This window comes from Ambystoma mexicanum, chromosome 1q (genome assembly GCF_040938575.1).
Source record: "Ambystoma mexicanum isolate Mex_15411 chromosome 1q, UKY_AmexF1_1, whole genome shotgun sequence".
Taxonomy (NCBI): Eukaryota; Metazoa; Chordata; class Amphibia; order Caudata; family Ambystomatidae; genus Ambystoma; species Ambystoma mexicanum.
The window spans coordinates 1,292,633,889-1,292,660,852 of NC_090922.1; the positions used below are offsets into that span (position 1 = coordinate 1,292,633,889).

The window sequence follows — 26,964 nt, forward strand, 5'->3', positions numbered from 1 at the left end:
ACATAGTATAGCATAAGAATCCTGCCACATCAGTAGTATTGCATATAACCCCCCCCAGTCTTTACATACAAAATAATGTATTATCTCTCCACAGATCTTTCACTCTTTTAACAATGCACTCTTCTCTCCTTTAAGTAAACATGACACTCTGGCACAAAAATGTTGCCCCATTTGGAATCATTTTTGGAATCATTTTCTTGGTTTACCTTTTGTTTTTCAAAATATGATATGCGTGATAACTGGCCACTTTCAATTGATTTCTGCATTCAAGTTTTGTTTTACAAGAATGTTGCATTAGAGCAATATTCAGGATTACTCCATCCTAACATAAATGCACGCTAATAACCGCACAGCTCCATGCACAATTTCCTGCAAATACAGGTTTTTTTCCCTTTCAGAGCTGCAATAGTTACTGATTCACACTAAAGAACAGTACAGGATGCAACCTCTCCTCTACCAGTGTGAATATACTATAAGCAGAGCGTCATTTGCCTAAAATGTCCATGAAGTAATGCGTTGGATGTTATTGGTTCACTCTGTATGTATGAGATTTGACTGAATTTCAAAAAATGCAATTGGTCTTTTATTAAATAGTTGTATCCTACTAGGTGATGTTTGCAATGCGAGAGCTTCCTGGGTCCCTTTGCGTTCTGATGGAAATGGTGGTCTACTGCTGTTTTTGTAATGAGCGGTTCTCCATTACTGTACTTCATTTCATCAAGGTAAGATGAAGCAATCTGACTCGAAACTAAAAATGTTATTAGACGTGTGTACTGAAACAATAACATGGCCATTTCAAGAACGATGTAGCAAAATTCATTTCTAGAATGTTGAACAGAGGTGTATAAAATTAAAAAGAAAAAAGATGCATAATGTACTTGTGAAAACATTAAGGAATATGTTCTTTGTATTAGGAATCTCTAGGTCTCAGATATGTCACAATACTTTGCTTAGAGTGTTAACTTGAAGAGTATCTGACTCTTCAAATGGTAGATTGGCTGGAGCTGTCAAGGCAACCCTTCAGAGCTAGTTTAAAGGTATAGTAAATCTTTTTGATTATCACACAATGAGGGAACGTCTGCGTGATATACCTATACAAATATTGTGTTTATATGATAAGCTTGGGCATAGGAAGTAACTACAAAGAATACAAATAGGTAAACATTTAAAATAACGTTTGCGGAATATGGCTAAAATACTAAATGTTGTCCCACCGGACCGTAACATGTTCAAATGGATCATAGAACGCCAAGTGGACTTTTTGAAAGACACACACTTGAAAAAACACAATTACCTCCCAATATCCAATCTTAAGCCTTTGGGCCGTTATGAAACAATGGATCAATGTTGTCCCATAGCAGTAAGTATTGACATTGTGATGGGGCCTGCGTACAGGCCCTGTTAGGGGGAGGAAGGGAGCCCACCCCAAACAAACCACAGTGCTCGTCTATTGCAGACAGGCTCCCTTCCCACCTTATCTGTAATGATGGCTGCACCCCTGCCGTAAAAGACTGGTGGGGCGAAGAAGACCACCGAGCCGGAGACTGGTACAATGCGCATCGGCCCACATGAAAACAGTGAGATGCCATGAACGCAGCAACACCGGCCGCCAGAGGACGCCACCAGGACGAGAGCGCAGCTCCAGTGCAGGTGGATTAACACCCATTCAATGGATTGATTTTCTCCCGCACATTACTCATCAGATAGATATCCCTTCCAGCGTCAACTGCTTGTAAAACTTGAACAGGGGCATGCATCTCGAATCGGCAGTCGATGCATCCTGACTCGGTGTGCCGGTCATTGACTCCGGACGTTATGTCGGTCACCGTACATATACCGCCTGTTAGGTAAGATTTCCACAGGGCTGGTAAATCTTCCTTGCCTGGTTCAACTCCAGAACTTTTTGCTTTTCTAGTGAGATATTTTCCATTAATACCTCAGTGAGTGGGAACCTTTTCCCACTCTCACCTGTCTTTAACTCTTTTTATGGGTGTCATTTTTGAGACTCTCCATAGTGTCTTTTTAAAGTTATCATGTCTAACAACTTATTGGCAATAAGTGCCTGTTGTTGCTGGGTTGCCCTAGGGGCTCCCCCTTTAACTTTCTTGTGCTAACCTTGAGTGAACTACAGTTCCCAAGGGTAGAAAGGATCTTTGGATCCCTTTTACATTTACTTCTGTGAAACCAGCACACCCCACCTTATGTGGAGTGCTGGGGAGATACAATGTATACCCTTTCACATTTAAACTGTAACAATTCTGTTACAGTGACAAGCTTACCTTTAATGGCTGGTGGCAGTGATACCTTTTACTAATTTGGTGCACCTTTACCGCGTGCTGTAATCACAGCTGCAGTAAAGGCACCCAAGGGTGCTCATTTTTACCAAAATGGCCCCTGTCTTCTTTTTCTGCCATTTTAGTGTTTCTTGTCGTTTCTTGTTCCTTCCCCTGACATCCAGGGCGGGAAAATCCTTTGTTTGAGTTTTGTCTTCGGCGGGAGTCCCCTGGACACCCCGCCCAGGCTCCAGTCAGTCTGTAAGCACAGGAAGTGGGGGAGGGGTCCCAAACTTCCCCCTCCTTTGTCTTAGGTCTTCCTTCAACTGGGCCAAATCCCAGTGGGGGGTTGGCTGTCCTGATTGGACAGCTAAACGCCCCTTTCTTGTAAAATGCGGGGAGAGAATGCAGAGGTTGTGTTGCAGTTCCTGATAAATACTGGAAACCTGGAAGCTGAAGTCATGTCGACCACTGGAACCAAAAACCGAAGAGGATGACGAAGGAAAAGCGGCGGGAATGATTTCCAGCGGCCAGAGAGCCTGCTTTGTAACCGGAGCCTGCTGCAGCCCTTCCTTCCGATCGACCTGGGGTCTCCGAAAACGACGACCCGAACCCAGAGCCTGGTGAGACCCACTAGACTCAAGACGACCTGCATTTTTAGCCATCCCACGGGTTGCTGCGACCTTGCGTTCTTGCAATACCCCAATACCCTGGGATCTCCTGCCACTGTGCGGTGCACGGTCTTCCGAATTCCGAATCTCGCTGAAACTTCGTGGGCATCTTGGTCTATCTCCAGAGACACGAATCGAGTCCAAAAAGTCCCCTCACAAGAGTGCTGGACCTTTTAAACGACGAGAATTCAACCGCAATTTTCTGTCTTCTTCTGTGCTCCTTGAAAAGGCGCCAAACCCGCAGAACCGCATTCAGCCGCGAGAGAACTCTTGCCTAGAGCCTTCTTCATCGATCCCTGCTGCAAAGTCCCTTCTGAGGTCTTGTGTTCAGTCTCCAGGACAAGGAATCCAGTGACCGGGTATTTGGCTGCAGTCCCTGAAGTTCTCCTGCTGCAATCTCTTCTTCATTGCTGAGGTACTGTGTTGGCTTGGGTATATACTTACCTTAAGCCTGTTGGGATTTCTGTGTAGTCCTGGGGTGTTTTCTGTGATTGGGAGGTCCCTCGTCCAGTACACCCAGTCCCACTGCTAGAATCCTGCTGGGGTGTCTTCTATGAAGCCCCTGGACCCTCTTCTAACCCTAGAAGTAAAGTACTCACTTGTTTGCCCAGTTTTCCTAAGGAAACTCTGGCTTTTGCTACTAAAGAACTTATTCTAACACTGCCTGTTGGTCACTAGTCCTAGTGACCCCCCTTCTGCCACTGAGAACACTCATGCTTCAAGAATAAGGGAAAGACTTTGAAGGGATTGGGACTTCTGCCTAGAAAAGAAATCAAGTGTTTTACTTACTTGTAAAGAGTTGGTTGGTAACTGTAATTCTAAGAGTGAACAGTTACAAAAGTTCTTACTGATCTTGGATGTGTGATGCACTATTCTTAAAAGTATGGTTAACACCTTTCCTTCCTTAGCCACTGTTTTGCCAGTCTAAAAGAAAGTAGATGTGAAGGTATTTTACTCTCCTGTGATTAGGTTGTGCCTCTTTACAAAAGTAATGTGTTGGTTTCACCAGATTATTCCTGAAGGGTAATTGTATGAGTGTCCTCCAACTGTTGGTATCACCAGGTTAGTCCTGCTAGGATAACTGTATGAGTGTCCCCCAACTGGGTCTTGCTCCCCCTGACTTGCTGCTAGCCTGTCTTTAATAAGTCTACATTAGGTTGTTGCCTAACTAGAATATCTATTCAGTAAAGTGTGACATTGGGTTTTACTTTCCCCTTCATTGTGAAGTTAAAGTAAGTGGGTTTTACTTACCTTGTGTTAGCGGTGTGCCATCCAAAACAAGTTACAAGAGTTATTGCTTATCTCAATCTGGGGTTCCCTGATTTCCAAAGCATCTGTAATTGTATATTACATCCATTAGGTTTTGCTCACCTGGTATAACTGTGTGTTATGACAAAAGTAGTTATAGGTTTTTACTGCACCTGGAATAAGTGTTTCACTATTCACCAAAAGTATATTGTCCAGTTGACTGTTTATGTGATTTGTTCCAAGAGTCACTGTACAACTGGAAGGGCCTACTGTCCTTGTATTACCAAAAGTAATCTAAAAGTAACCATTGGTCTTTTACTCCCAAGGAATAGGCTTGGCCTATACTAAATGTGTATAACAAGGTTTTGACTTCCCTAGAACTACTGTTAGGTGTTCCAAATAAGGTCTAAACTTGGGTCTGTGTACTTTCAAGTATAGTGTTGTGTTTTATATTGTGATTTCATATAATGTTTCAGTATTTACTTAACCCCTAGATTTATCTGGGCCAACTTGTATTTAAATAAATCCTTTATTTTTATAATACATAGTGTTTCAGTGTTTCTTTGGATCATTTGTATTACAATTTTCACTTGTACTGTATCTACTGCCCTCTCTCCCTCCTAAGATAAGCCTGGCTGCTCTGCCTACGCTACCATGTACTCAGGTGGTACAGTCTTATACTAAGAGTGGAGTCTTGTACTGCCTCAGTTGAATGGTTTTACTAGGCCCTTAACTGGACTTCAGAAAAACTGTCCTAACACACTACGCTCCCTTACCTCCGTTCCTTTTTTCCATGCGTCCGTACACGGCGTGAGAAATGGCTCTTCTCGTCAGTGAATATGTTTTTCCTACGAATTTGCTTTTCGGTTGAGGATTCGACATTTGTTAGATTACGATGTCTGCTCCGAAAACATCTGGCTTCAAGGGATGTCCTGACTGTAACTCAAAAATGTCTTTGACCGACCCACGCGTATTTGTGTTTGGTGCCTAGGCGCTGACCACGTGACCAAGGACTATGGGCTGTGTCAAAAGATTAACCTTAAATCTTTGCGGGAGCGGGCCACTAAATTGAAGGCAGGGACGTCCGCCATTGAAATGGTCGGCCTGATCTGCCACAAGTGACCGGATGACCCACCCGATCCCATAGAATGAGGACAGGCACCATAAAAAGGACAGAAAGAGGTTGCACTCCAGGAGTCATTCCTCATCGTCCTTTCCCCACAAGAAGAAACTTCAACACTCTGATTTTTCTGAGGAAAGCGGTAAGCCCCACTAGGCGACATTACTACCAGACCCGAGTGGGAAAACATGAAGAGCAAATGCTCAGCACGATTAAGACGGTCACTGTGGGTAGGGGCATCCCTCGAAGCAGCAGACCTCGTCAGTCCCAGCTACACCGGGTACGTCCAGCAACAAAGAGACTGTGTCTGGTTTGAGTACCTCCAGGCCGACGTCGACTGACGATATATCGGTGATGCCTTCCAAACAGCTTAACAAACGCTGGTGCGCTCTGTGCCATCCACCCCGAAGTAGTTGACGTCAAGGTCGATATTGGCACTGACTATGGAAAAGTAGTTTGTTACCAAGTCAAGAAATAGATTCTTCGACACAATGCACTCCATTTTTGGACATGATGGGGATGATTTTGAGCCGATTCTGGGTTCTTCCAGTGGCCCAGACTTTTTCCCTGATCAGTCGGATCTCTTAGTGCTTGCAGGACATTTACTAAATGCCAGCAGTTAAGACACCTCACCAGAACTTGAGACACAGCAGGCCCACCCCTATGGCCATGCCAATGCCACTTATAGGCAAACTGGAGAGGGTGGCAGACGCTCTGAGCCTTCGTGCTCCAGTGTTGGGGAGAATTCTCTCTTTAGGCTGAATTTCCTAACCTAGTGAGTCCCCCAGCAGCTTTGCTGGATTTCTGGAGTTTGTTTTTTTCCTCCTGCCAAGAGTGAGACTCTTTTCCTCCCACTCTTGGACATAATTTATGGTATTCCTTTGACTGGTAATGTGTTTTATGGGCTATGGGGTCATTTACTCCATAGGGTCTCATGTGTTTTTCCTATGTGTGTTACACAGCACCCTCCGTGCCGTAACACAGGGGTGTCATAGTGACACCCCACCATAGACTCCATACCCTGGGACTGACTAATGTCTCCCAGGGCATGTAAAGTCACCATTGGCTTTACTAGTCCCAAATTATTAACAGAAACTAGTACAGACCATCATATTGTGGACGTACTGGTTGGGGCAATTCCATTGCCCAGGGGTCTGTTAGTCGAGGGGGCACGTCTCCGTCCCCCCTGATCGAGTTTTGGCTGGTGGCAGTGGAAACTACTTTTTATATTCGACCGCAAATATTTTCCTATGGGATTTTCCCATTGTTCGAGGCTACCAACTTTAATTATTTAATTCTCTTAGCCTCGAACATACCGTCGGTTTATTTAATTAATATTAATTCTCCCGTTGGTATTTTTTGCCAAGACTCGATTCTAAAATGGCGTTTGTGTTCTCTTCTGTGACTCCAACCCAAGTCAAGCCCTTTGTTCCACTTTTTGGCGGGCTTCTCCACAGAAGCCCTCCAAAGTGGTGCCACTCTGTCTGTGGTACTTAGGAGGGGTGGAGGGGAATTTATGCATCCTGGACTGAGTTGCCTAGGCAACTCAAGTCGCACTCCATCCTGATTGGCCCAAGTCGTGAGCCGCCGGCTCACCACTTAGCATGTTTGAGTGACAGCTAGGCTGAGTGAATGGGGGTTTGCTGCATAAAAGCAGGGCTTTGGGGACTGGAACTTCAGAAGTCGCCACAGGACCTAAGAATCCGACGAGGGAGAAGCTGAGCCGACCTGCCACGACACCACCACCGGTGGAGCCCTGCTGGACCGTCTCACCACTTTTTCCCCAACGACAGAGGAGATCTCCCGCCGGAGAGTCTTCTTCCTTTGACTGGTGGGGATAACCAGTTTCACCGTCTTTCACCTTCCCGACGTACCTCGCCAAGCACCCCGGCAACCGGGATACCACGTTTTACCACGACCGCGAAACAAAGGTACCACCTTTAACCAGAAAACTCAGCGGCTGGTTTCTGCCCTGGTAGGGCAACGACCTTCATCTTTCCTCCAAGTCGAGATCTTCTCTTCCCCTGGACGACGACGCAACTTGCACCCACTACCAGGAACAACTGCCACCGCTGGAGGATCCTTCCCACTTAACGTACCGTGTCCCGCCTGGCTTCCCTTGCTACAGACTGTACGGGGTAGATTTAGCCCCCGGCTTTCGAACCTGGGTTAGCCTGGGACACCCTGGCTAAACTTTCCTAAGCCTCTCTAAACTCTTTTTGAACCCTCTGCAAGACTTTCTAAGCCTAGTGTAACTGTGTGATCTTGGGCGCATTTGTGCTCTGCTGTCTCTAAGAGTGGGCCCAGCCTTTGGACTTTGGCTCACCAGTGACTTTTGCTCTTCTGCCTTGCTAACAGTGTTCCTGAATCTTAGAGTGGTGTACCTTTCCATATTCTGTCTTTTTCCCTCCCTTTCTCATAAACTTATTGGAGTGCCATCTAGTTAAGCGCTCACCTCTGTATGAAAATAAGTGGTGTTTTACAGTGACTTATCTGATAAGGAAAAAGGGATGTATATATTATAATAGTAACTGTGTTTAGAATATTTTACAATAAGAGTGCTGGAGTGTTTTCAACAGTGTGTTTTTAAATAAATAATTATATACTTTGATACCAAAGCTCTGGTCAGTGTTTGCTTGTATTGTTGTATCTGAGTGCCTATTGTGTATACTTTGCATACTGCCTAACTCTTCTTGAGGGAAGTCTGACTGCTCAGCCACAGCTACCAGGTAAATCTGGGTGGTACAGACTGCTACCAAGTGGGTTTACTGCCAACACCTGTAGTCTTAAATCTTTTGCAGTGGTCCCTAAGGGAACTGCACAGGTTTCTGCCTAACAGGGCGTTGCACTTGAGACATCTGCCTGTGTGGCCGTCCACAAACTTAGCTAGTTTGGCGGGGTGTAGTGGAGTTGGTTGAGCACCTTAAATTGGATTAGTCTCGGACCCGAGTTCATAGAGACATTCTTAGTGAGTTGGCAACATCGCAACCAGCTAGATTCGCCCAGTTCTACTCCCAAGTCTCGCTCCCAAGCCTCTTTGATGTTATTACATGATTTTGAGTGTGTTTGGACCAAGTTATATAGTAAGGAGAGTCCTTTCCTTTGTCCACCCATTACCGTCATTGCACTGATACATTTGTGAGTAGGGGGTTCTGATGGCAATGAGGGCCATTTGCCGGCAAAAGCGGTCTACATTCTAAAGAACTGGAATCGCTTGAGGTGTCCCCCCACCCACTGCCTCAATGAAATCACCCAGTTCACAGAACGTGCCATCTGGAAACATATCGCGCATCTTAAAATGTTTATTTGGATCGCATGGAAAATTCCATAACGGTATCTCTGGGTCATATAGGGTGGTAAGACCAATTCTCTTGTATATCTTAAACCATGCACGCGTGGTGGTGCTCACGGGATTGTATTCGCAGGAGTCCTTGCGTTTGGGGTCAAACATGACAGATCCCACGTCAATCGGGGAGGCAGCATATTCCTCAAGGGGGATGTGTGCGTCTATCATCGGGGTTGAACCAGTGTCTCGCAAAGTGTGCCTGTGATGCTAAATAATACAATTCGGAGTCAGGCGCTGAGATCCCTCCCTTCGAAAATGGTACCGCCACTTTGGACCATTTCAGTCTGGCTGTTTTGCCACCCCACACAAAGGAGGTAGTTGATGTCTTCAGCTTTGCGAAGAAGGCTCTAACCGGCCTGTTGCAAAAATAATACAATAATTTGGGGAGAACCACCATCTTGAGAAGGAACACCCGTCCGTATAACGAGATGGGTAGTTTAGCCCAGAGTTGTAGTTTCATGGAGAGAGATTGTAGTAATTCCCCATAGTTCTCAGCATACAATGTGTTTTTATCCCTAGATATCATTATTCCCAAATAGTGGACATGCACGAGGACCATTGAAACCCATTTATGCCAGATATATCTCCGGTGTTGGTAAGTGGGAACAGTTCGGACTTTGAAACATTAATTTTGTATCCTGAGTACTCGGAGAATACTTCTATGTCAGCCATGATGGGCCCCAGATGTTCTTTCGGATGTACAATAGGGTATCGTCTGCGTAGAGGGAAATTTACGGAGTTCCGGTCATTCTGAGTCCCCTGTGCCCGTGATCTTGCCACACAAATTCAGCCATAGGTTCTATTGTTAGTGCAAACAGAATGGGAGAGAAAGGGCACCCCTGCCTGGTACCTCCTATTTAATAAAAAAAAGGAGATGAAATGGTGTGATTAGTTAGTACTCTCGCACCTGGGTTCGTATGAAGTAAGCAGACACACTTAATGAAATACTGGCCTAATCCGAACCTCTTGAGAACCAAGAACAGGTAAGACCAGGAAACAGAATCAAAGGCCTTTTCGGCGTTCAGCGCCGCTATGTCCGCAGATGTCTTTGGGTTTATATGTGCCATTACTCCGAAGAGTCGTCGCAAGTTTAGGGCTGTGTATCTAGTTGGTATGAAGCAGGCCCGGTTGGAGTGCACTTATATGGGCATATAGGGCAGTAATCTGGTTGCAAGAATCTTTGCGAACATTTTTGCATCTGTATTAATTAGCGATAGGGGTCTATATGAGCCCATATCCTGTGCAGGCCGACGGGGCTTGAGGAGAACCACTATTACTGCCTTGTGCATAGAACTGGGCAGTATTCCCTGCTCCATGGCTTCTTCCCAGACTTTCAACAACACTGGGGCTAATTTGTCTTGGAATTCCTTATATAATTCGGATCCCAGACCGTCTGATCCTGGGGCTCTGCTTGAGGTTAAAGCTTTCATTGCGTCAATGATTTCCTCCAATGTGATGGGAGTGTCTAATATTATTCGTGTTTCTGGAGTGAGTGTCGGAAGATCAAGTGCATGTAGGTAATTGGTTATCTCCTCCTTTGATTTACTATCGCGATTGGAGTACAAGGTCTTATAGAATACAGCAAACGTATCATTAATATCTTGATCTCGATTTACCATCGCCCCATCGGGATCTGTATGTTGGTGATGGGGCTATGCTGGCCCTCGGCTTTAAGCATCTTAGCCTGGAATTTCCCAGACTTGTTGCTTTCCCCATATCTTCGAGCTCGGGCTGAGGTGGCCGTGTACGGAATCTCCAGATCAGCAAGTTTATTGAATTCGCTCAGTGTTGTATGTATATCGGAGAGGGATCCTTTACGATGTATGGTGCTGTATTCAATCTGAAGCAATTCAAGCTTTGCTTCCGCTTTGCTTAATTCTCTCCTGACAGACCTCAACAGCCCAGTGGACTTGGCCATGATGGAACCCCGCACCCATACCTGGAATACCTCCCGTAGTGTGGCATGATTATCTACCGATCCCTCATTTAGTTAAAAAAAAAATCCTCTATTTCGATGTGAAGAGATTCACACATTTGGGGATCCCTTAGCATGGCGGAGGCATCCTCCAACATTTAGCCTGCGGTGTAGAGTTTCGTATAGATAAGGTAATTGATATTGGAGAGTGGTGTGAGAGCGTACGAGGATACATCTCGCAGTTAGATATCGTAGCCAAAAGGGTTGAACTAATGAGCCAGTAGTCAATGCGAGATTCAGAATCGTGTACCGATGAATAGTAAGTGAACAGCTTTTCCTGGGGATGTAATTCTCGCCATATATCAACTATGGATATTTGTTGCATTATCTGACATAAGGTGAGTGCGAGTGCAGCTTTAGTGGGAGAGCAGAGGGTAGTTGAGGACCGGTCCAAAGCCACGTCAAGTATTGTGTTGAAGTCCCCCCCCCCCTATATTACTGTTGGTTCGTCAGTTGTGGTTAGCATATTATGTATGGTACTGTAGAATTCGGGTCATCTATGTTGGGACCATAAGTGTTAACAATCACAAATGTCGTTCTGCCACCTCCCCCCAAACCAGTACATATCTACCTTGGGTGTCTATTTTGGTATCCCGGAGCCGGAATCCCAATTTCGGGTGGATTAATGTGAACACCCCCCTAGCATGGGTCGAGTACTCCGTGTACCTTAGCGGACCCCATCTTGGGAGAAAACCAGTACAGACCTGTCCAAGTGCATGTGTCTCCTGTAGCAATATGATCTGGGGGGTTATGTCTAGTAACATATGCTGCGGTTTTCCGGGCCTTAACAGGGTTGTTAATGCCCCGGACGTTCCAGGAGAGGAGTTTAACAATCATTCCCCTATCAACCTGCGCCATAGTCCTCCTTAATCACAGATCTGTGTCCTGGGCAGCAAAAATAATCTGCTATTTTAGCCGTGTCTGATGTAATAAAACTCTCTGATTTTAAACATTTAACATTCTCAACAAGTCTCTGGTAAGTGTCGAGGGAAATTTTACCCCGTACCCCACCGCAACCTGCACCATCAACCCCAACATGATGATGAAAGCATTTCATGAACTCGTGGGGCTTTCAGGGGTTGCAAGCGTTGCGGGCAGACTCCATGATACCAAGCCCCAATCATCCGGCAACCACTAATAAACATGAATCGGTGCCACTCAGACACCAATAGTGAACTTTGTCAAAGGATATCGTAGTCTTTCCCCATTTAGTCGTTGGGGCCTCTGCTGTCATCAACCGGGTGTTGGAGGTCATTCTGGTCTGGTGGCGGTGGGAGTGGAATGGAGGCCTCTATATAATTCATGGCTGCTGTTGGGTTTTCAAAAAAATGTGCGCAGCCGCCATGTTGTATACGCAATTTCACCGGAAACATCAGGGCATCTTTGCATCTGTACCCCCGTAGCGAAGTCAGGGTATATATGGATGTTGTCTCCGCCATGTCGGAGTGGTCCCAACTCTCTTGCCAAACGAAGGGCCGCGTCTCTGTCCCTGTAGTTTAGTAGTTTGGTGATAATGGTGCGGGGGTGGGGGGCCCTGGTTTGGGCACAGGGGCTAGTGTCCGATGCGCTCTCTCCACCAGAAAGTGTTTTCCGAAAAGAAGTTTTCACCAAACAAAGCTTTAAGGAGCGATTCAATTTGAGGCTCCATGGGGCCTCACAGAAGGATTCAGCTAATCCCACTATACGTATATTGTTGCAGCGGGACCTTGATTCCAAGTTGCATTTACCACGCAGTTTGGTCATTTCGCCTTTCAGGAGAGTTATGTCGCAGGTATTCTGGCCAATGGAGTGTTCATTGGTTCCAATTCTATTCTCTGCATCAGTTATCCTCACGCTTTCTTTGTCCACTCCGGCTTTGAGTGAGCCAATAGTGGCGACGATGTTGTCCAATTTAACATTAACTGTCATGAAGCCATTCTGTACTGTACTGCGGAGATGGTAAAATTTGGCGCTTTCGGATGATGTGGCGTGGAGTTCGGCCATCTGACTCGGCGCATTGGCTGGGGGTTTGGGAGCTTGTGTAGGAATCCATTGGACCATTAGTCGTCTTCTTAGCATTAGTCCCTCTTGGCATTGCCCAGATAAGTGGTATGGGATGCAGGCAGCCGTCTGTATGGTCAAATCCGGCTGGCCGGTTAACAACGTATCTGTGCAGCTGTCGTATGCACGTGTATACACTCTGAGCGAGCGCAGCTGGATTGATAGGCAGTACGTCTCAGCTCACCTCGGTTGGGTGAAGGTGTCTGCAGCCTTTATTCCCGCGTATTTCAGACTTGTGTGAGGGCCTCTCGTCAGATTCTTGGTTCGGACACTGGGAGCTTCTCATGCAGAACTATGCAGAGTGTTCAGGTTGATTCGGATTTATTTGCTAGTGTGGTTACCAAGCATATTGTACCCGGTGTGGCTCACTGATCTCACTGAGTGGACTGTGTACTCCAATGTATCGACCCGCCAGGCTGTTGTGCGTCCACAGTCCGTGCTCTGCCACCATCGTGGAACACGCCTTGGTGTCAGGGGGAGACTGGCTGCAAATCTGCCCGCGCGGATGCAGTAGGAGGTGTCCCTTGCATGGCAGGCAGGAGAATTAGCTCTGCCCCCTCTAAGGCCCAACGAAATTGACGCAGCAGCAGCCTCCAGTGAACAACAAGTGGTTCTCACTGCAAGGTTCCCTCCACACACTGGCTCGCTGCACCTTTTTAGATCGCAGTTCCAGGCATGCCTCTCCGATTTGAAGCAGGATTTTTTCCCAGGAGTTGTACCGAGGGTTAGGGAACACTCATGTCTTGCGTTGGTGCCGTGGGTGGCCCCAAGAATGGATATTTTCCCCCCAGGATCTTCACTGGAGAGGAGCTTGGCAATCAGGCGGCCAGCTTGCTTGCGCACAATAGAGCCCCCGGGCCTAAGCACCATTATATCTTGTTCTAGAGCCTGTCGCTCCTGCTCCTGCTCTGTTATTTCTGATAATACACGTGTCTATATATTCCTCTTGTCTTTGCTCCGAGCTGTATAGTTCAGTGTTGTATATAAAACATTCTTGACCAATGTCAGCTGTCTCCGTACCTCATACCCACCCCTTGCAGTTTCATTTTTAATATAGTTTTGGCCTTCTCTTCCTTTCTCAGCATCCTAGCTATAAGCCTGTCTAATTTGTTTGCTTTGCTGTACTATTTTTGTTTAAGGAATAATAAGGACCATTCTGCAGCCCTAGGCTGTGTTTTTCTTAGTTGGCACCTTATGGCCCTATATTTCTTTCTTATTTCACCGCTCGCTCCCACTCCCATCATGGCCATTACAGTCTTCAATTTATCTTTCAGGTCTTTTTCAACTAGTCTGATTTCTCTATCCCTACAAGCCTTGGTAGCCATGATCTTCCCCCTAATCGTAACCTTAAGTGCATCCCACCTTGTCTGCATGAATGTGTCCCTACCATTGTTGTCACCAAAGAAGCCCTCAATCCCCTCACTAATCTTCTCCCTGAGATTGTCATCCTTAAACTGCAATGTGGGGTATCTCCATTTCCACAGTCCCAGGGGTCCTGATCTACTGCCGATTGTCAGAGTCAAGGGTGCGTGATCTGACGAGGTTATTGCCCCAACTTCTATATCGGACACCCGACCCAAAAGCGAGAGATGACCATATAGAATCTATCCTAGATGCTGAGCGATGAGTATGTGAGAAGAGCATGTGCCCCTCCTTCTCCTCTTCCCTTTCCCACCATACGGCCACCAATGCAAGCCTTTTAATTTTCTCTACCAGTTCTTTCTAGGGTTTACCCTGCATGCCCATGATTTTCCTGCTACTGTCCTTTTCTGGGTCCCAAGCCAAGTTAAAATCCCCCATCAAGACTATTTGGCCCTTAGCAAATCTTTCCAATTTGGCCAATGATTTTTGGATAAAGCCATCTTGTCCCGTGTTGGGTGCATAGATAGTGGCTATTGTTTACCCCTCCCCTTTAAATTTAGGGCTAAGTATCTCCCCTGGAAGTCCCTCTCGTCGTCGGTAACTTTGAGGTCCAGATTGTTACAGAGGGCTATCAACACCCCCACCTTTCTTGATCTCATTGTTGGATTTGTAAAGTTGACGGTAACTCCGTATTCCCATCCTAGCTCTGTCCCGGCTCTGTACATGGCTCTCTTGTAAAGCTATTACGTCTGGGCCTTCCCTCCATACGTATCTTTCTAATTTCTTCCTTTTCAAGGGAGAATTACATCCATTAATGTTCAAGGAGACAATGCTTAACCCTCCATTGTTAATCCATTATCTTGGGGGTAACCTCAGCTTCCCTGACTCCTCATTGGATCTAGTTCAGACCCTCACCCTTCCCATCTCCGAAGCCACCCTTCCCCCTCCCCATTCCACCCCTTAACCCCCTTTGCTCCCTTCCCTCCCCCATCAATGGGTGAACTTAACTGGCCTCTACCCTCCCCCTAATCGCCATATAGAGGATTGAGCCCCTTATTATTCCCAGCTTGTGCTTCTGTGGGTTCTTCCGAACACATTCCGGATTCCACTCCCTGTCTCCCCAGAACCCTCAATGTAGTCCCTATTGTTCACCCTGCCCAGGCTTGCTCTCTGTTTACCCCCTTATACAGCAGACTGTGACCTTTGCAGTTTGCCCTCTAGTGCTGTATTCAGAGTGCCAGACCTTTCAGTTGAGGCTGGTATCCCCCCTTATTGCTTCTTTTAGGCCTCATCATTCACCACTCCCAAGTCTTGATTTTGTTCAGGCCTTTCGCAGTGGGATCCTGTGGGCCCTGTTCCTCATCTTCAATTCTCAGAATTATTTCACCCTCTTCATAGGACGCAATCCGATGGTGTTTCCCTTGCCGTTCAAAGACCAACCCAAACGGGAGAGTCCAGCGATATCGAATGTCTTTGTCTCGAAGCACCATCAGGACTGGGGCCATTTTTCTCCTTTTGGGCAGAGTAATCTGGGATAAATCCTGGAAGAGGAGCATGTCTGCTCCATTGTAGGGTATCTGTTTTGCCTTCCTCGAAGTTAGCAGAATCTTTTCCTTCATTGTTTAGTCATGCAGGGCTGCTAGGACATCCCTTGGTCTAGTTCTGTTCTTCAGAGCCCCACTCTATGAAGTCGATCCTTACTTCTGAATGGTCTTCTGCTTCCAAGAGGTCTATGAAAATGCTTTTAACTGCTGCCTCCAGGTCTTGGTCTAGTACCTCCTCGGGCAGGCACTTAATTCTAATGTTCAATCTCCTAGACCTGTTTTCTAGGTCTTCTGCCTGCAATTCCAAGATGTGTGTCGTGTTTACCAGTTGTTCCATTAAGTTTGCGGTCCTTGAATCTTCCGTCAGTTCTTGGATTGCTCTCTTTTTAATATCCACCCTTTCTTCCATTTTGTTCACATCCCGCTTTGTGTCCTGCAAATTCTCTGCCAAAACTTTAGTTTTGTCCATTTGTCTTTGGACCGCGTCTGTGATTTTGTCACAAAGTAATTAAAATACTGCTTAAGTAGCGACTGTATCACTCTGTGCTCTTGGCTTTCTTGTGTTTGTGGTCCCCCGTCGTCCGATTGCTCCTTGGACTGTTGCGTCGCTTGAGGGGAATTGGCGTCTTTACTCCACATCTTCTGCAGGTTACTCTCTTGGAGCTTCCTGGCCCCTTTGAGGATATTGGAGGCTCCTTTCCCTTAGTTTTAGACATATCTAATCCCCTCCTGTTCGCATTTCCGGAGCCTCGCCTGTAACCAGCTGGTAGACCTCCTCCTCCTCCCCTTTCATTCTGCTGTGTGCAGCGTTCTTTTTGATTTGTTACCCTTATGTTCCTTTAGTGGAGGGAGTAGAGCGTTCCTGCTCTACGGAGGCCTAATTGACTTTGTAGCGCTTATTTCTCTTTTTATATGTACCGGTCTACGGATGTCTTTCGGAGTAAGGCCTACTTCACTTGTTGAGGCTGAATACTACATTTCCTCTCTCCCTGGCCTGGTGCAGGCCAATGTATGTCACTCCGACGGGGGGCCGGTCCTGATGCAGGCCTACTGATGTCCTGAGGACCTGCTGCAGCCCTCAACTTCAAACAAACGCTGCCACGGGCCTTCTACACCCTTTTACGGATTCTCTCCCCTTATTATCCCCCTCCACTGATGACCCGGATTGCCCGATTCCCAGGGGCGCACCCTGCTCAGCTTCTGGTTCCTGGGGCTAGCCGGGTGTGCCTATACCCTCTAGTTGGGTATTATTCCTCCTCCTTTCGCCCCCGCCGTCGCTCTGTTAGATCCTGGGTTATTCCCCCCTCCTCCGCTTACCGCCAAGACTTCTCCGGTGCAGGGGAGGAAAGCCGGTGAAGCTGTAGCTCTCCCTTTGTGCTTCGCAGGCTCAAGAGTTGTGACCGCACCTTCCGCACTCCCCCCACTGCTTCTCATATCGCTGGAGGTTTGCCAGCTGGGTCCGCACTGCAGGGACCCCGCTCTGCTTTCTGCCGCTCAGCCGCTCTCAAGGACTGGTCAGCCGTTGGAGAACTGTGTGGGATCCTGCATCGCCTACGTCGCTCTTTTCTTCTTTGGGAGAATGCAAGCCTCCTCCTAATCTTCCCTCGTTTCTGCAGCACAATGCCTGGGGAGGGTGTTTTCTTTTCAATTTAAGAGCTTATTTGGTCCCATGGTTCGGGAGAGCAGCCATCTTGGAATCAAGGTTAACTTTTTGAATGAACCATTCTGATTACGGTGTTGTTTAGGAAGAAGAAAGGCAATGTGATAGAATGTTATTAGTCTTTTGAGAAAATAACTTTTACATTGACTTTTGCTCTTTAACTATTGCGCGTGTTGTGAAAACCTTAACAATTGTCTTAAAAGTAAGAAACCTTTTAGTCACTTTGCCTAGTGAAGGACATACTTGATGAAAAGAACTGTGTATTCTACTTGGAGTGTGACATAAAACAAGTCTGCAGGCAATTCAGGTTAGTTACCAGTAAGTTGCTGTATTATAGTTACATAAAGATACATTAAGATGGGTCATAAGAGCCCACTCGCACCCATCACCCAGGCAGGCTTTCTTCAACTGCCTAGATGTAGAACCTTTACAGTTGATATTCTCTCACTCATACCACAACACTGTCACGGCATTTTCTCTTACATCATTAATTCCATTCATCCATTCAAGCACATTACAACCTATCTCCCTTCCTTTCCAGTTCTCACCATGTTCCACACAAGCAATACACAACATAGTGAAACGTGGCTAGTGAAAAGAACTTTCCTTCAATTTAACATAGATTTTTTTTATATTTTTATTTTTATTTTTTTATATCCTGAATTGATCCAGGGGAAGGGGATCCAACTCTGGTCGCAAGGATTACTGTTTATTTCATGGTTTAATTTATGTTATTTTAAGAAGTTGAAACTGCTGTATAATTCCTGTATGAGTTTTGTTGCATCTATTAGTTTGAGGGACAGACATTTTTTTGACACTTTGTCATTTTCCTTTAGTCTTGGTTTGTTAGGTATGGGAAAGTCAGGCGTTTGTCTCACCCTTTATTATTTCATAAATGACGACTTTTGAGAAAATTCCACCTCTTTGTCTGTCTCCCATGTCTGACTCCTCACACTATCCACCCAAACAACACCAGAAGGATTGGTAGTCTATGCAGCTACAGTCTCCACTAGTCCTTCTACATCCCCCTTTAATTTAAATACAACGCTGTAGCTAGGAATTTTCTTTTTAGGTGACTCTCAAGACCACAAACGCATCCTGTGCGTTTGCCAAGTACACACATTTCCTATGTTGAAAAATATTCAAGAAGCGGCAGAACACATCCCGCAGGGGGAAATGTGGGAAGGGTTTCTTTGCCTGGTGGATGATGGCAAGGCGGTAACCAACCAGGCTTTACATTCCAGTCTGGATTTAGCAAATTGTGTTGGTAGGGCGATTGGGTCGGCAATAGTAATATGCAGGCAAGTCTACTTGCACAACTCCGGTTTTGCCCCAAATGTTCAAAAACAGCTTTTGGACATTGCCTTTGATGGTGAACATCTTTTCGAGGGGATTAGGTCCTCCGACGTATTCCATATCTATGACAGTAATCACCACAGCTGTGCTGCTTCGGAAAATCTTCCTGCGTCAATGATGTTGATGCGCCGTCCTCGAGGGCCTTTGTCGAGCCGACGTCACCGGATGTTAAAAGTAGGACGCACGACACCCGTAGCCTCAGTTATGTTTTTACCGCGAACGTGTTCGCTTCGGAGATTTCGGCGCGCCTCGATTCTACTGAATCCTGTTCTTTCGGTTCTTCGAACCTGTTTCTTAATTACTAAATCGAATATGTCGTCTTCGGGTTCTTCCACCCCGCGGTCCAGGTTTAAGAAGTGTTGGGTGTGCGGGTCCAAGATGTCCCTGACGGATACGCACAACGCTTGCCTCTGGTGCCTCGGGGAGGACCATGATACGGACGACTGTGTCGACTGCCAATCGCTCACTTGGAAGGCCTTGCGGGAGCGTAAGAAGAAGCTGTCGGTCGGTAAGGTGGCCAAGCCCCGGAAGTCGCGTTCCACTGGTCTTTCGACGGACGATTCGAGGGGCGACTCTCCGCATCGTCGTGAGTCTGGGGTTTCTCGGTCTGGGAGTCGGTCCCGCCATTCCTCTGCCTCTTTGAGGCACTCCAGGAAGCGCTGTCACAGGTCGCCTTCCCCGCCCTCTTCCGAGGATTCCGCCCGTCGGCGGGTTGCTTGTCCCAACAAGCATTCCACTCATGAGCATGGGATTCATTCCGAAAGGAGATGTTGGCGATTTTTAAATCGCATGGCTCGGGTTCGGACGCGCCGTCTGAGGATGCCGGTCGAGGCCACATTAGAGCCGTCGCGACCACCGGGCGCCTTCGAGGTCCCGGTCGGACAAGGATGGTCGTTCTAGGCATGCCCGTTCCAGGTCCCGGTCCTTCGAGACCGCGAGACTGTGTGAAGTCTTCGAAGAAGACATCGACACCGGCGGCGCCGAGGTCGTCGACGGACTCTCTCGAGGCCCCGCCTCTGAGGAAGTCGTCAATGCCATCGGCGCCCAGGCGGACGAAAGACACGCTCGGGGCTCTGCACCTCAAGGTCTGTGTCGACGCCGTCAAAGCTGTCGGCGGCGCGCTCAACGTCGATGCCCATTCTGTCAACGCCCTCAACGCCTTTCGAGGCAGCCTTGTCTGAGGTACCCTGTGGCACGGTGGCACCCCCCAGAAAGTTGATGGCTAAGGCTAAACATGTCTTTATGCCTTTTTGTGTACCCTCTTTCCAGCCTCTGCATTATATTTCTGAGGTGGATGAGAGATCTGAGTAAGGTGAGGTTCCTGCATTGGTTCCTGATGACATTGTTTCTGGTCACAGTCAACTTGAGGACTTGCGTCAGTCGCTGCACGACGCCAGTGGTCTAGACACCTCTCCGGAGGTCGAGTTTGGTAGGCCCGACCTGGCACGCATGCCGAATCTTCATATCGGCGCCTCATGTCGAGGGTCACTGAATACCTGGGTTGGTCTGCCCCCCCCCCGGGGATTTTCAGCAGGATGACCTGACTGATATCTTGGACCAAGGTCCTCCAACTGACCCAGTACTGCCATTCCATATGGCCTTGCAGAGACGGGTGGCTGCGGCTTGGACGTCTCCGGAGAGTCTCCCGGCAGTGAGCAAGTCCTTGCCGAAGAAATATCGCCCAGCCAGTGGCGACCCCTGCTACTTGACAACGCACCCTACTCCGGAGAGTTTGGTGGTGCAGGCAGCTACGGCCCCCGCAAAGCAGGCGTTGTATCCTACCATCCCTCCTGATAGGGACGACAAACGTTTTGACGGCTGGGCGAAGAAGGTGTTTTCTTCTGGGGGTATGGCGCTTCAGGCTTCCAACTCTGTGCCTTGTCTCGTTTCACGCACACTCTGTGGAACTGCATTTCCTTAGCGGCTGATCATATCCCCGAAGGGGAGGAACGGGATGGTTTCCTTGCTATCGTGCAGGATGGCAAGGATGCCATGTGTGAATCCGTTCAGTCGAGTCTGGACATGGTTGATTGTGTCAGCCGGTCCATGGTGGCGAGCACCGTAATGCGCAGGTTTGCGTGGTTGCGGAAGTAGGGGTTTGCTCCGGATGTGCAAGCCCGGCTCCTCAACATGCCCTTTGATGGTGAACATCTTTTTGGCAGCAAGGCTGACGAGAGTCTTGAGAGGTTGCAGACCTCGAAAGCTGCAGCAAAGTCGTTGGGTGCTGCAATCCGCCAACCTCTGCCTTTTCGTCCTAGGGGACAGCAATGGAGGGGAGGTTCCTTTCGTTATTACTCATCCTTTAGTAGAGCGAGAGGAGCTGCAAGTCAAAGGGGCAACTGTAGGAGTGCCAGAGGTGGAAAACAAGGCCGCGCAAGCAGTTGCCTCTTTGCCCTCAGGCACTGCCCAGGCGCTTCAGCTCAGTCATGAGGCCCATGCTTCGCCGGTTGGGGGAAGGCTGGCGCAGCATCTTGTAGAATGGTGTGCCATTACTTCAGATGTGTGGGTTCTGAAGATCATAGCCCACGGCTACTGTCTTCCTTTCCGGCAGAGCCCTCACGACAATCCACCAGGGAATTTCTCTTTGAGGAGTCCGGATCCGCTCCTTGCGCAGGAAATTCAATCCCTGCTGGAGAAAGGTGCCATAGAACTGGTGCCTGTAGCGGAGAAGAACAAGGGATAGTATTCCCCCTTATTTTTTGATTTCGAAGAAAGACAGGGGATTGAGACCCAACATGGACTTGCGCGGTTTGAACAAGCTCCTTCGGAAGGACAAGTTCAAGATGGTTACTCTTTCTCAAGTCCTCCAGGCCCTTCAACTTCAGGACTGGTTGGTGTCTCTCGACCTCAAGGACGCTTATTTTCATGTGCCGATCCATCCCAAGCACAAGAAGTACCTGAGGTTTGCAGTTGGCGACTCGCACTTTCAGTTTTGGGTCCTGGCGTCCGAATTGACCTCCGCCCCAAGAGTCTTCACCAAGCTCATGGTGGTAGCGTATCTCAGGAAAGGGGGGATTCACGTCTACCCCTACCTGGACGATTGGTTGATCAGGGCGCGCTCTCCCGAGCAAGTCCTGGATCATCTGTCCGTCACCTGCCACTCCCTTCACAAGCTGGGCTTCTCCCTCAACTTAAAGAAGTCCCACTTGATGCCAACTCAGCGGCTCCAGTACATCGGAGCAGTGATCGACACGTCCCTGGGGCAGTGTTTTCCTCCCCAGGTGAGGGCTCATCACATTCAGCAGATGGTGCACAAGTTTCAACATGCCCAGAGTCTCGCAGCGTTCGAGTTCTTGAGGTTGCTCGGCCTCATGGCATCCTGCATTCTTCTGGTACCAGAGGCCAGGTTGCGGATGAGATCTCTGCAATGGGCTCTCAAACGGCAGTGGTCGCAGTCCTCCGGCAGGATGTTGGACCCCGTTCAGGTGCCGCCCTCGGTCGCCCAGGACCTTCTGTGGTGGGCCGTCAAAGGCAATCTGATGAGGGGGGCTCTGTTTTGGCTACCCTGGCCGGAGGTGACGATCGTGACGGACCCATCCCTCACGGGATGGGGAGCTCATGCCAACGAGTTGACAGTCAGTGGTCAGTGGTCGTTGGTCTCTGTCGGAGTCCAGACTCCATATCAATCTGTTGGAACTGAGGGCCGTCAGGGTTTCCCTGAAGGCTTTTCTGCCGACTGTGCGAGGAAGGAATGTCCTGATCCTGACGGACAACACAGTGGCCATGCACTACCTCAACAAAAAGGGTGGGGCAGGGTCACTTCCTCTCTGCAGGGTGGTGATGCAGCTCTGGTTCTGGGCCATCCAGCAGGAAATTTTGATCTCGGCAGTTCATCTGGCCGGAGACGAAAACGAGTGGGAGTTGGCTCAGGAGATTCTCCTGGAGATCTTCGCCCTTTGGGGGACCCCTCAAGTGGATCTATTCGCCTCCAGTGTCAACCGGAAGTGGGAAAGGTTCTGCTCATGGGAATTTCCTCCAAGAGGAGCCTTAGGAGACGCGTTCGTGGTGGAGTGGTCCTTCCCACTGCTGTACGTGTTTCCTCCAATCCCCGTCATCCTGCAGGTGCTGCAGAGGTTACGGAGGTTCTGTTCCCGGATGATCCTCATTGCTCCGGCATGGGCTCGGAGGATGTGGTACGTCTTCCCTACCGAGACAATCTGCTCTCACGGGAGGGGGGGGTCAGGTTCTCCATCCAGAGGTCAGATCCCTCAACTTTCACACTTGGCTTCTGAAAGGTTGAGGTATAAGGATTGGGACCTCCCTGAAGACGTGATGGAGGTGTTGCTTTCGACCAGACGGCTGGCAACGAAGTCCCTGTACCGTTGCCGTTGGAGAAAGTTCTGCAACTGGTGCAGGGTTAAGAATGTGGATCCTTTTTCATGTGACATTCCAGTGGTTCTGGCTTTTTTGCTTTCTTTACCCCAAAGGGGCTTGCAAGTGGGTACCATTAAAGGTTACCTGGCAGCGCTGTCCATATTTAAGCGCTCGTCTGAGGAGTGTTCTTCTTTTTTTTAAATTCCTTTAATTTCTCAGTTTCTAAAAGGGCTCACTGTGTTCCCTCCGTCACCTTTCCAGGTGCCCGGTTGGGATTTGAACCTTGTTCTCAAGTTTCTAATGGGTGCTCCATTTGAGCCTTTACATTCTTGCCCTTTGAGACTATTAACTCTTAAAACTGTATTTTTGGTTGCGGTCACTTCCGCTCGCAGAGTGAGTGAGATACAGGCACTTTCAGTTAAGCCACCCTTCACTGTGTTTCATAAGGACAGGGTTGTCCTTAGAGTTCGTCCTTCCTTTCTTCCGAAGGTGTTGTCGGAATTTAATTTAGGCCAGAAGGTTATTCTTCTGGCATTTTATCCTCCTCCACATTCTGGTAAGGAAGAGGAGAGGCTCCATAGGTTGGATCCTAGGAGAGCTTTAAGCTTCTACATGTCTCATGTCCCGGGTCAGAGTGGACGATCAGCTCTTTATTGGTTACACTGGAAGGCGTTTGGGACAAGCTGTTACTAAAAGACTTTGTCTATATGGATTATCTTGGCAATCTCTGAATGTTACCGCTTGGCGGGTAAGGACCCTCCGGTAGGCTTGCAGGCCCATTCCACTAGGGGTATGGCTGCCTCTACTGCCCTGCAGAGGGATGTTCCTATTCGTAACATCTGTGATGCAGCCACTAGGGCTTCGGTCCAGACTTTTGTATGTCACTATTCCCTTGATTCTATCCATGGGCAGGATCTGGCCTTTGGCAAGGCGGTCCTTTACTCTGCAATTTAATTGGGCATTCTAAATTTGTGTATTCTAAATTCTTTTCCCACCTCCTGACGTTGGTACTGCTTTGGGAGTCTGTCATAGATATGGAATACGTTCAAGGACCCAATCCCCTCGAAGAACAAGTTACTCTCTTACCTCGTAACGTTCTTTCGATGGGATGGTCTGACGACGTATTCCATATCGCTCCCTCCCTGCCTACCCCGCTACAGAATTTCTTATGCGATTGCAGCTTACGTTTCTGCAAGACTTTCTGTGGTCATACTGGCAGTAGATCAGTGCCACACGTTCTGGGAAAAAACTACAACTGATGCTACGGGCGTCGTGCGTCCTACTTATAACATCCAGTGACGTACGCTCGACGGAGGCCCTCGTGGACGGCGCATCGACGCAGGACGCAGACGGCGAAAGATTTCCCGAAGCAGCACAGCTGTGGTGATTGCTGTCATAGATATGGAATACGTCATCGGACCATCCCATCGAAAGAACGTTACCAGGTAAGAGAGTAACTTGTTCTTCAGCCCCAAGGCCGATGAATCCCTGGCTAAAGGTGGCTGCAAAGTCACTGGGTCTGGCTGTTCAGCAACAAGCAAAGACTTTCATCAGCTTTGCCTATAGGGGTAGAGGCTAGGTTTGCCTTGTCCGGAAGGAAGACTCAGCCCATGCAACCTAAGCAGGGGCAGAGGCATTTCCCACGCTCCGGTAGGAGGAGGGGATCCTCTAGGGGCCAGCAGACATCAGCAGTGGGGGTGGGGTCTGCTCCGGCCTCAAAACCTCTGAGTTCTTCGTTCACGTTTCCCCGGTTGGTGGGAGGATTGGAGAGTACGTGCCACAATGGCAAGTGATATCAGACGCCTGGGCAATGCAGCTCGTCCAATAGGGTTACTGTCTGCCTTTCTTACGGTGTCTGCCAGACAGACCACCCCTTATGCCTCAGCAACCAGAACAGAAGCTCCAAGAAGAACTCAGAGCCCCGTTATTGGAGGGTGCTGTGGAAGAGGTACCTCCCGAGCAGAGAGTATTGGGCTGGTATTTCCTATTACCCTAAAAAGGAGTCCCGTTTTGGACCTCAGGGCCTTGAACAAGTACCTGAGGAAGGACCAATTCAAGCTGGGGACGCTCAGAGAGATTCTCCAGGCTCCCCAGTCACAGGATTGATTGGTGTCATTGGATCTGTAGGATGCATACTTTCATGTGCCTATACACGCCCGGCGCAGGAAGTTTTTGAGATTTCTCATAGGGGATTGGCTGTACCAATTCAAGGTTTTCCCCTTCAGGCTGACCGCAACTCCCAGGGTCTTCACCAAGCTGACGTCAGTAGTAGCTGTGCATGTGAAGAGATCCGGCGTCCATGTGTTTCTATACTGGGACAATTGGTTGATCGGAGGGAAGTCGGCAGAGCTAGTTTCGTCTCACCTCGAGGACACTTTCTCTCTACTGCACAGGCTATGCTTCTGCCCGAATCTTCAGATGTCTCACACGACACCTGTGCAGAGACTCCAGTTCATTGGAGCAGTCCTGGACACTCGGGAAGGGAAGGCATTCCCTCCCACGGAAAGAGTCACCAGTGTAAGGCAGATGGTCAATCTATTCCAGAGCCGCTCCAGCTTGCCAGCGGTCTCCTTCCTCCACCTTCTGGGCCTCCTGGTCTCGTGCATCTTTCTATTGTCAGGGGCCAAGCTGAGAGTGCGTTTCTGCAGTGGCTACTAAGGAGTCAGTGGTCCCAGTAGCACTACCTGAACAAGCAGGGGAGGTGTCAGTTCGCTGCCCCTGTGCAAGGCGGAAATGCAGCTGTGGTTCAGATTTCTGGATGCATCTGTGGTTCGGGTTACTGGCAAACTAGATCTCTCCGTCTCGGCAGTACCTCTGGCAGGGACGGAGAATGGACTGGCGGATGCTCTGAGCAGGCAGAGCATGTTCTTGCACGAGTGGGAGGTGTGCCTGGAAGTTCTCAAGGATATCTTCGCTCAATGGGGTGCCCCATCAGTGGATCTGTTTGCGAAATGGTCCAACAGGAAGTGCAAACATTTCTGTTCGTGGGAATTCCCAGCGAGAGGCACACTCAAGGATGCTTTCCTGGTGGAGTGGGTCTTCGACCTCCACTGTGCCGTCCCCCCGGTTTTCATCATCCTGTGAGTTTGCAGGAGGTTTCAGATGACCATGATCTTGATCACCCTGAATTGGGCAAGGAGAACATGGTGCCCAGAACTTCTGGACTTGGCCATCTGCCGACCTCTCCGGTTGCCCCGTCCCAGAGTCCCTCAATCTACATGTGTGGCTCTTGAGAGGATGAGGAATGATGACTGGAACCTCTCAGAAGACCTGCTTGAGGTGTTGCTGGCTGCGCACAGACCGTTTCCAAGATCTCTGCATGTGTGCAGATGGAGACAATTTGAGGCGTGGTGTAGGGAACGCAAGACCGATCCCATCTCTTGCTCTACCAGTATAGTGATGGAGTTCCTTCTGTCACTAGCCTCATCAGGCCTTTAAGTGGCCACAGTCAAAGGTTATTTGGCGGCTTTCTCTGTGTTGAAGCAGTCCCCGGGTCAATTTTTTTTTTTCCACGATCATGGTAATGGCCCAATTCCTGAAAGGCCTCTTGAATAGGTTTCCACCCATTCCTTTCGTTGTCCCGGATTGGGACCTTAATTTGGTGTTCTCTTTCCTTATAGTGGATCCATTTGAGCCTATTGTTATGAATCCTGCGGAGTCATCACCAAACCCCAGCCTAAAGTCTACTCCCATGTGGCCAGGGAAAGGCAGCCGCTACCTGATCCTAACCCTGGGGGTGGAATCAGGATGTAGGATCACATGGGAGAAGACGGCTATGAGGGGAAGTGGTGACTCTGCTGGGAGAGACGCAGTATTCATCTTCTTCTGAGGATGAGTCATATTATCCCCAGATACCTAATAGCATAGTATCAGTGTACAAGTCCCTCCCATAAAACTACTCAGAGAACATGTAATGGAAAGTCATCTAGACAGAACAAGGTTGGTGCCCCGGGTTCAGGAATCAAATGTGAAATCCTTTAATGGTAATGTTTCTGCCTTGGGTAGAAGTGGGATCACAAATGCTTCTCACAACCTCCCCTCACCCTGATACGTCT

At 48.4% G+C, this 26,964-nt stretch overlaps 1 protein-coding gene across 2 annotated transcripts in view; it reads left to right on the plus strand.

Annotated features, from left to right (window-relative positions):
• Positions 1 to 26,964, plus strand: part of USP24 (ubiquitin specific peptidase 24) — a 2,799,104-nt gene that overhangs the window by 2,493,788 nt on the left and 278,352 nt on the right. For both annotated transcript variants that reach the window (XM_069642114.1, XM_069642115.1), the window contains exon 60: positions 609 to 722. In XM_069642114.1, the coding sequence (XP_069498215.1) occupies positions 609 to 722 (114 nt within the window). The remainder of the gene's footprint in view (positions 1 to 608; positions 723 to 26,964) is intronic.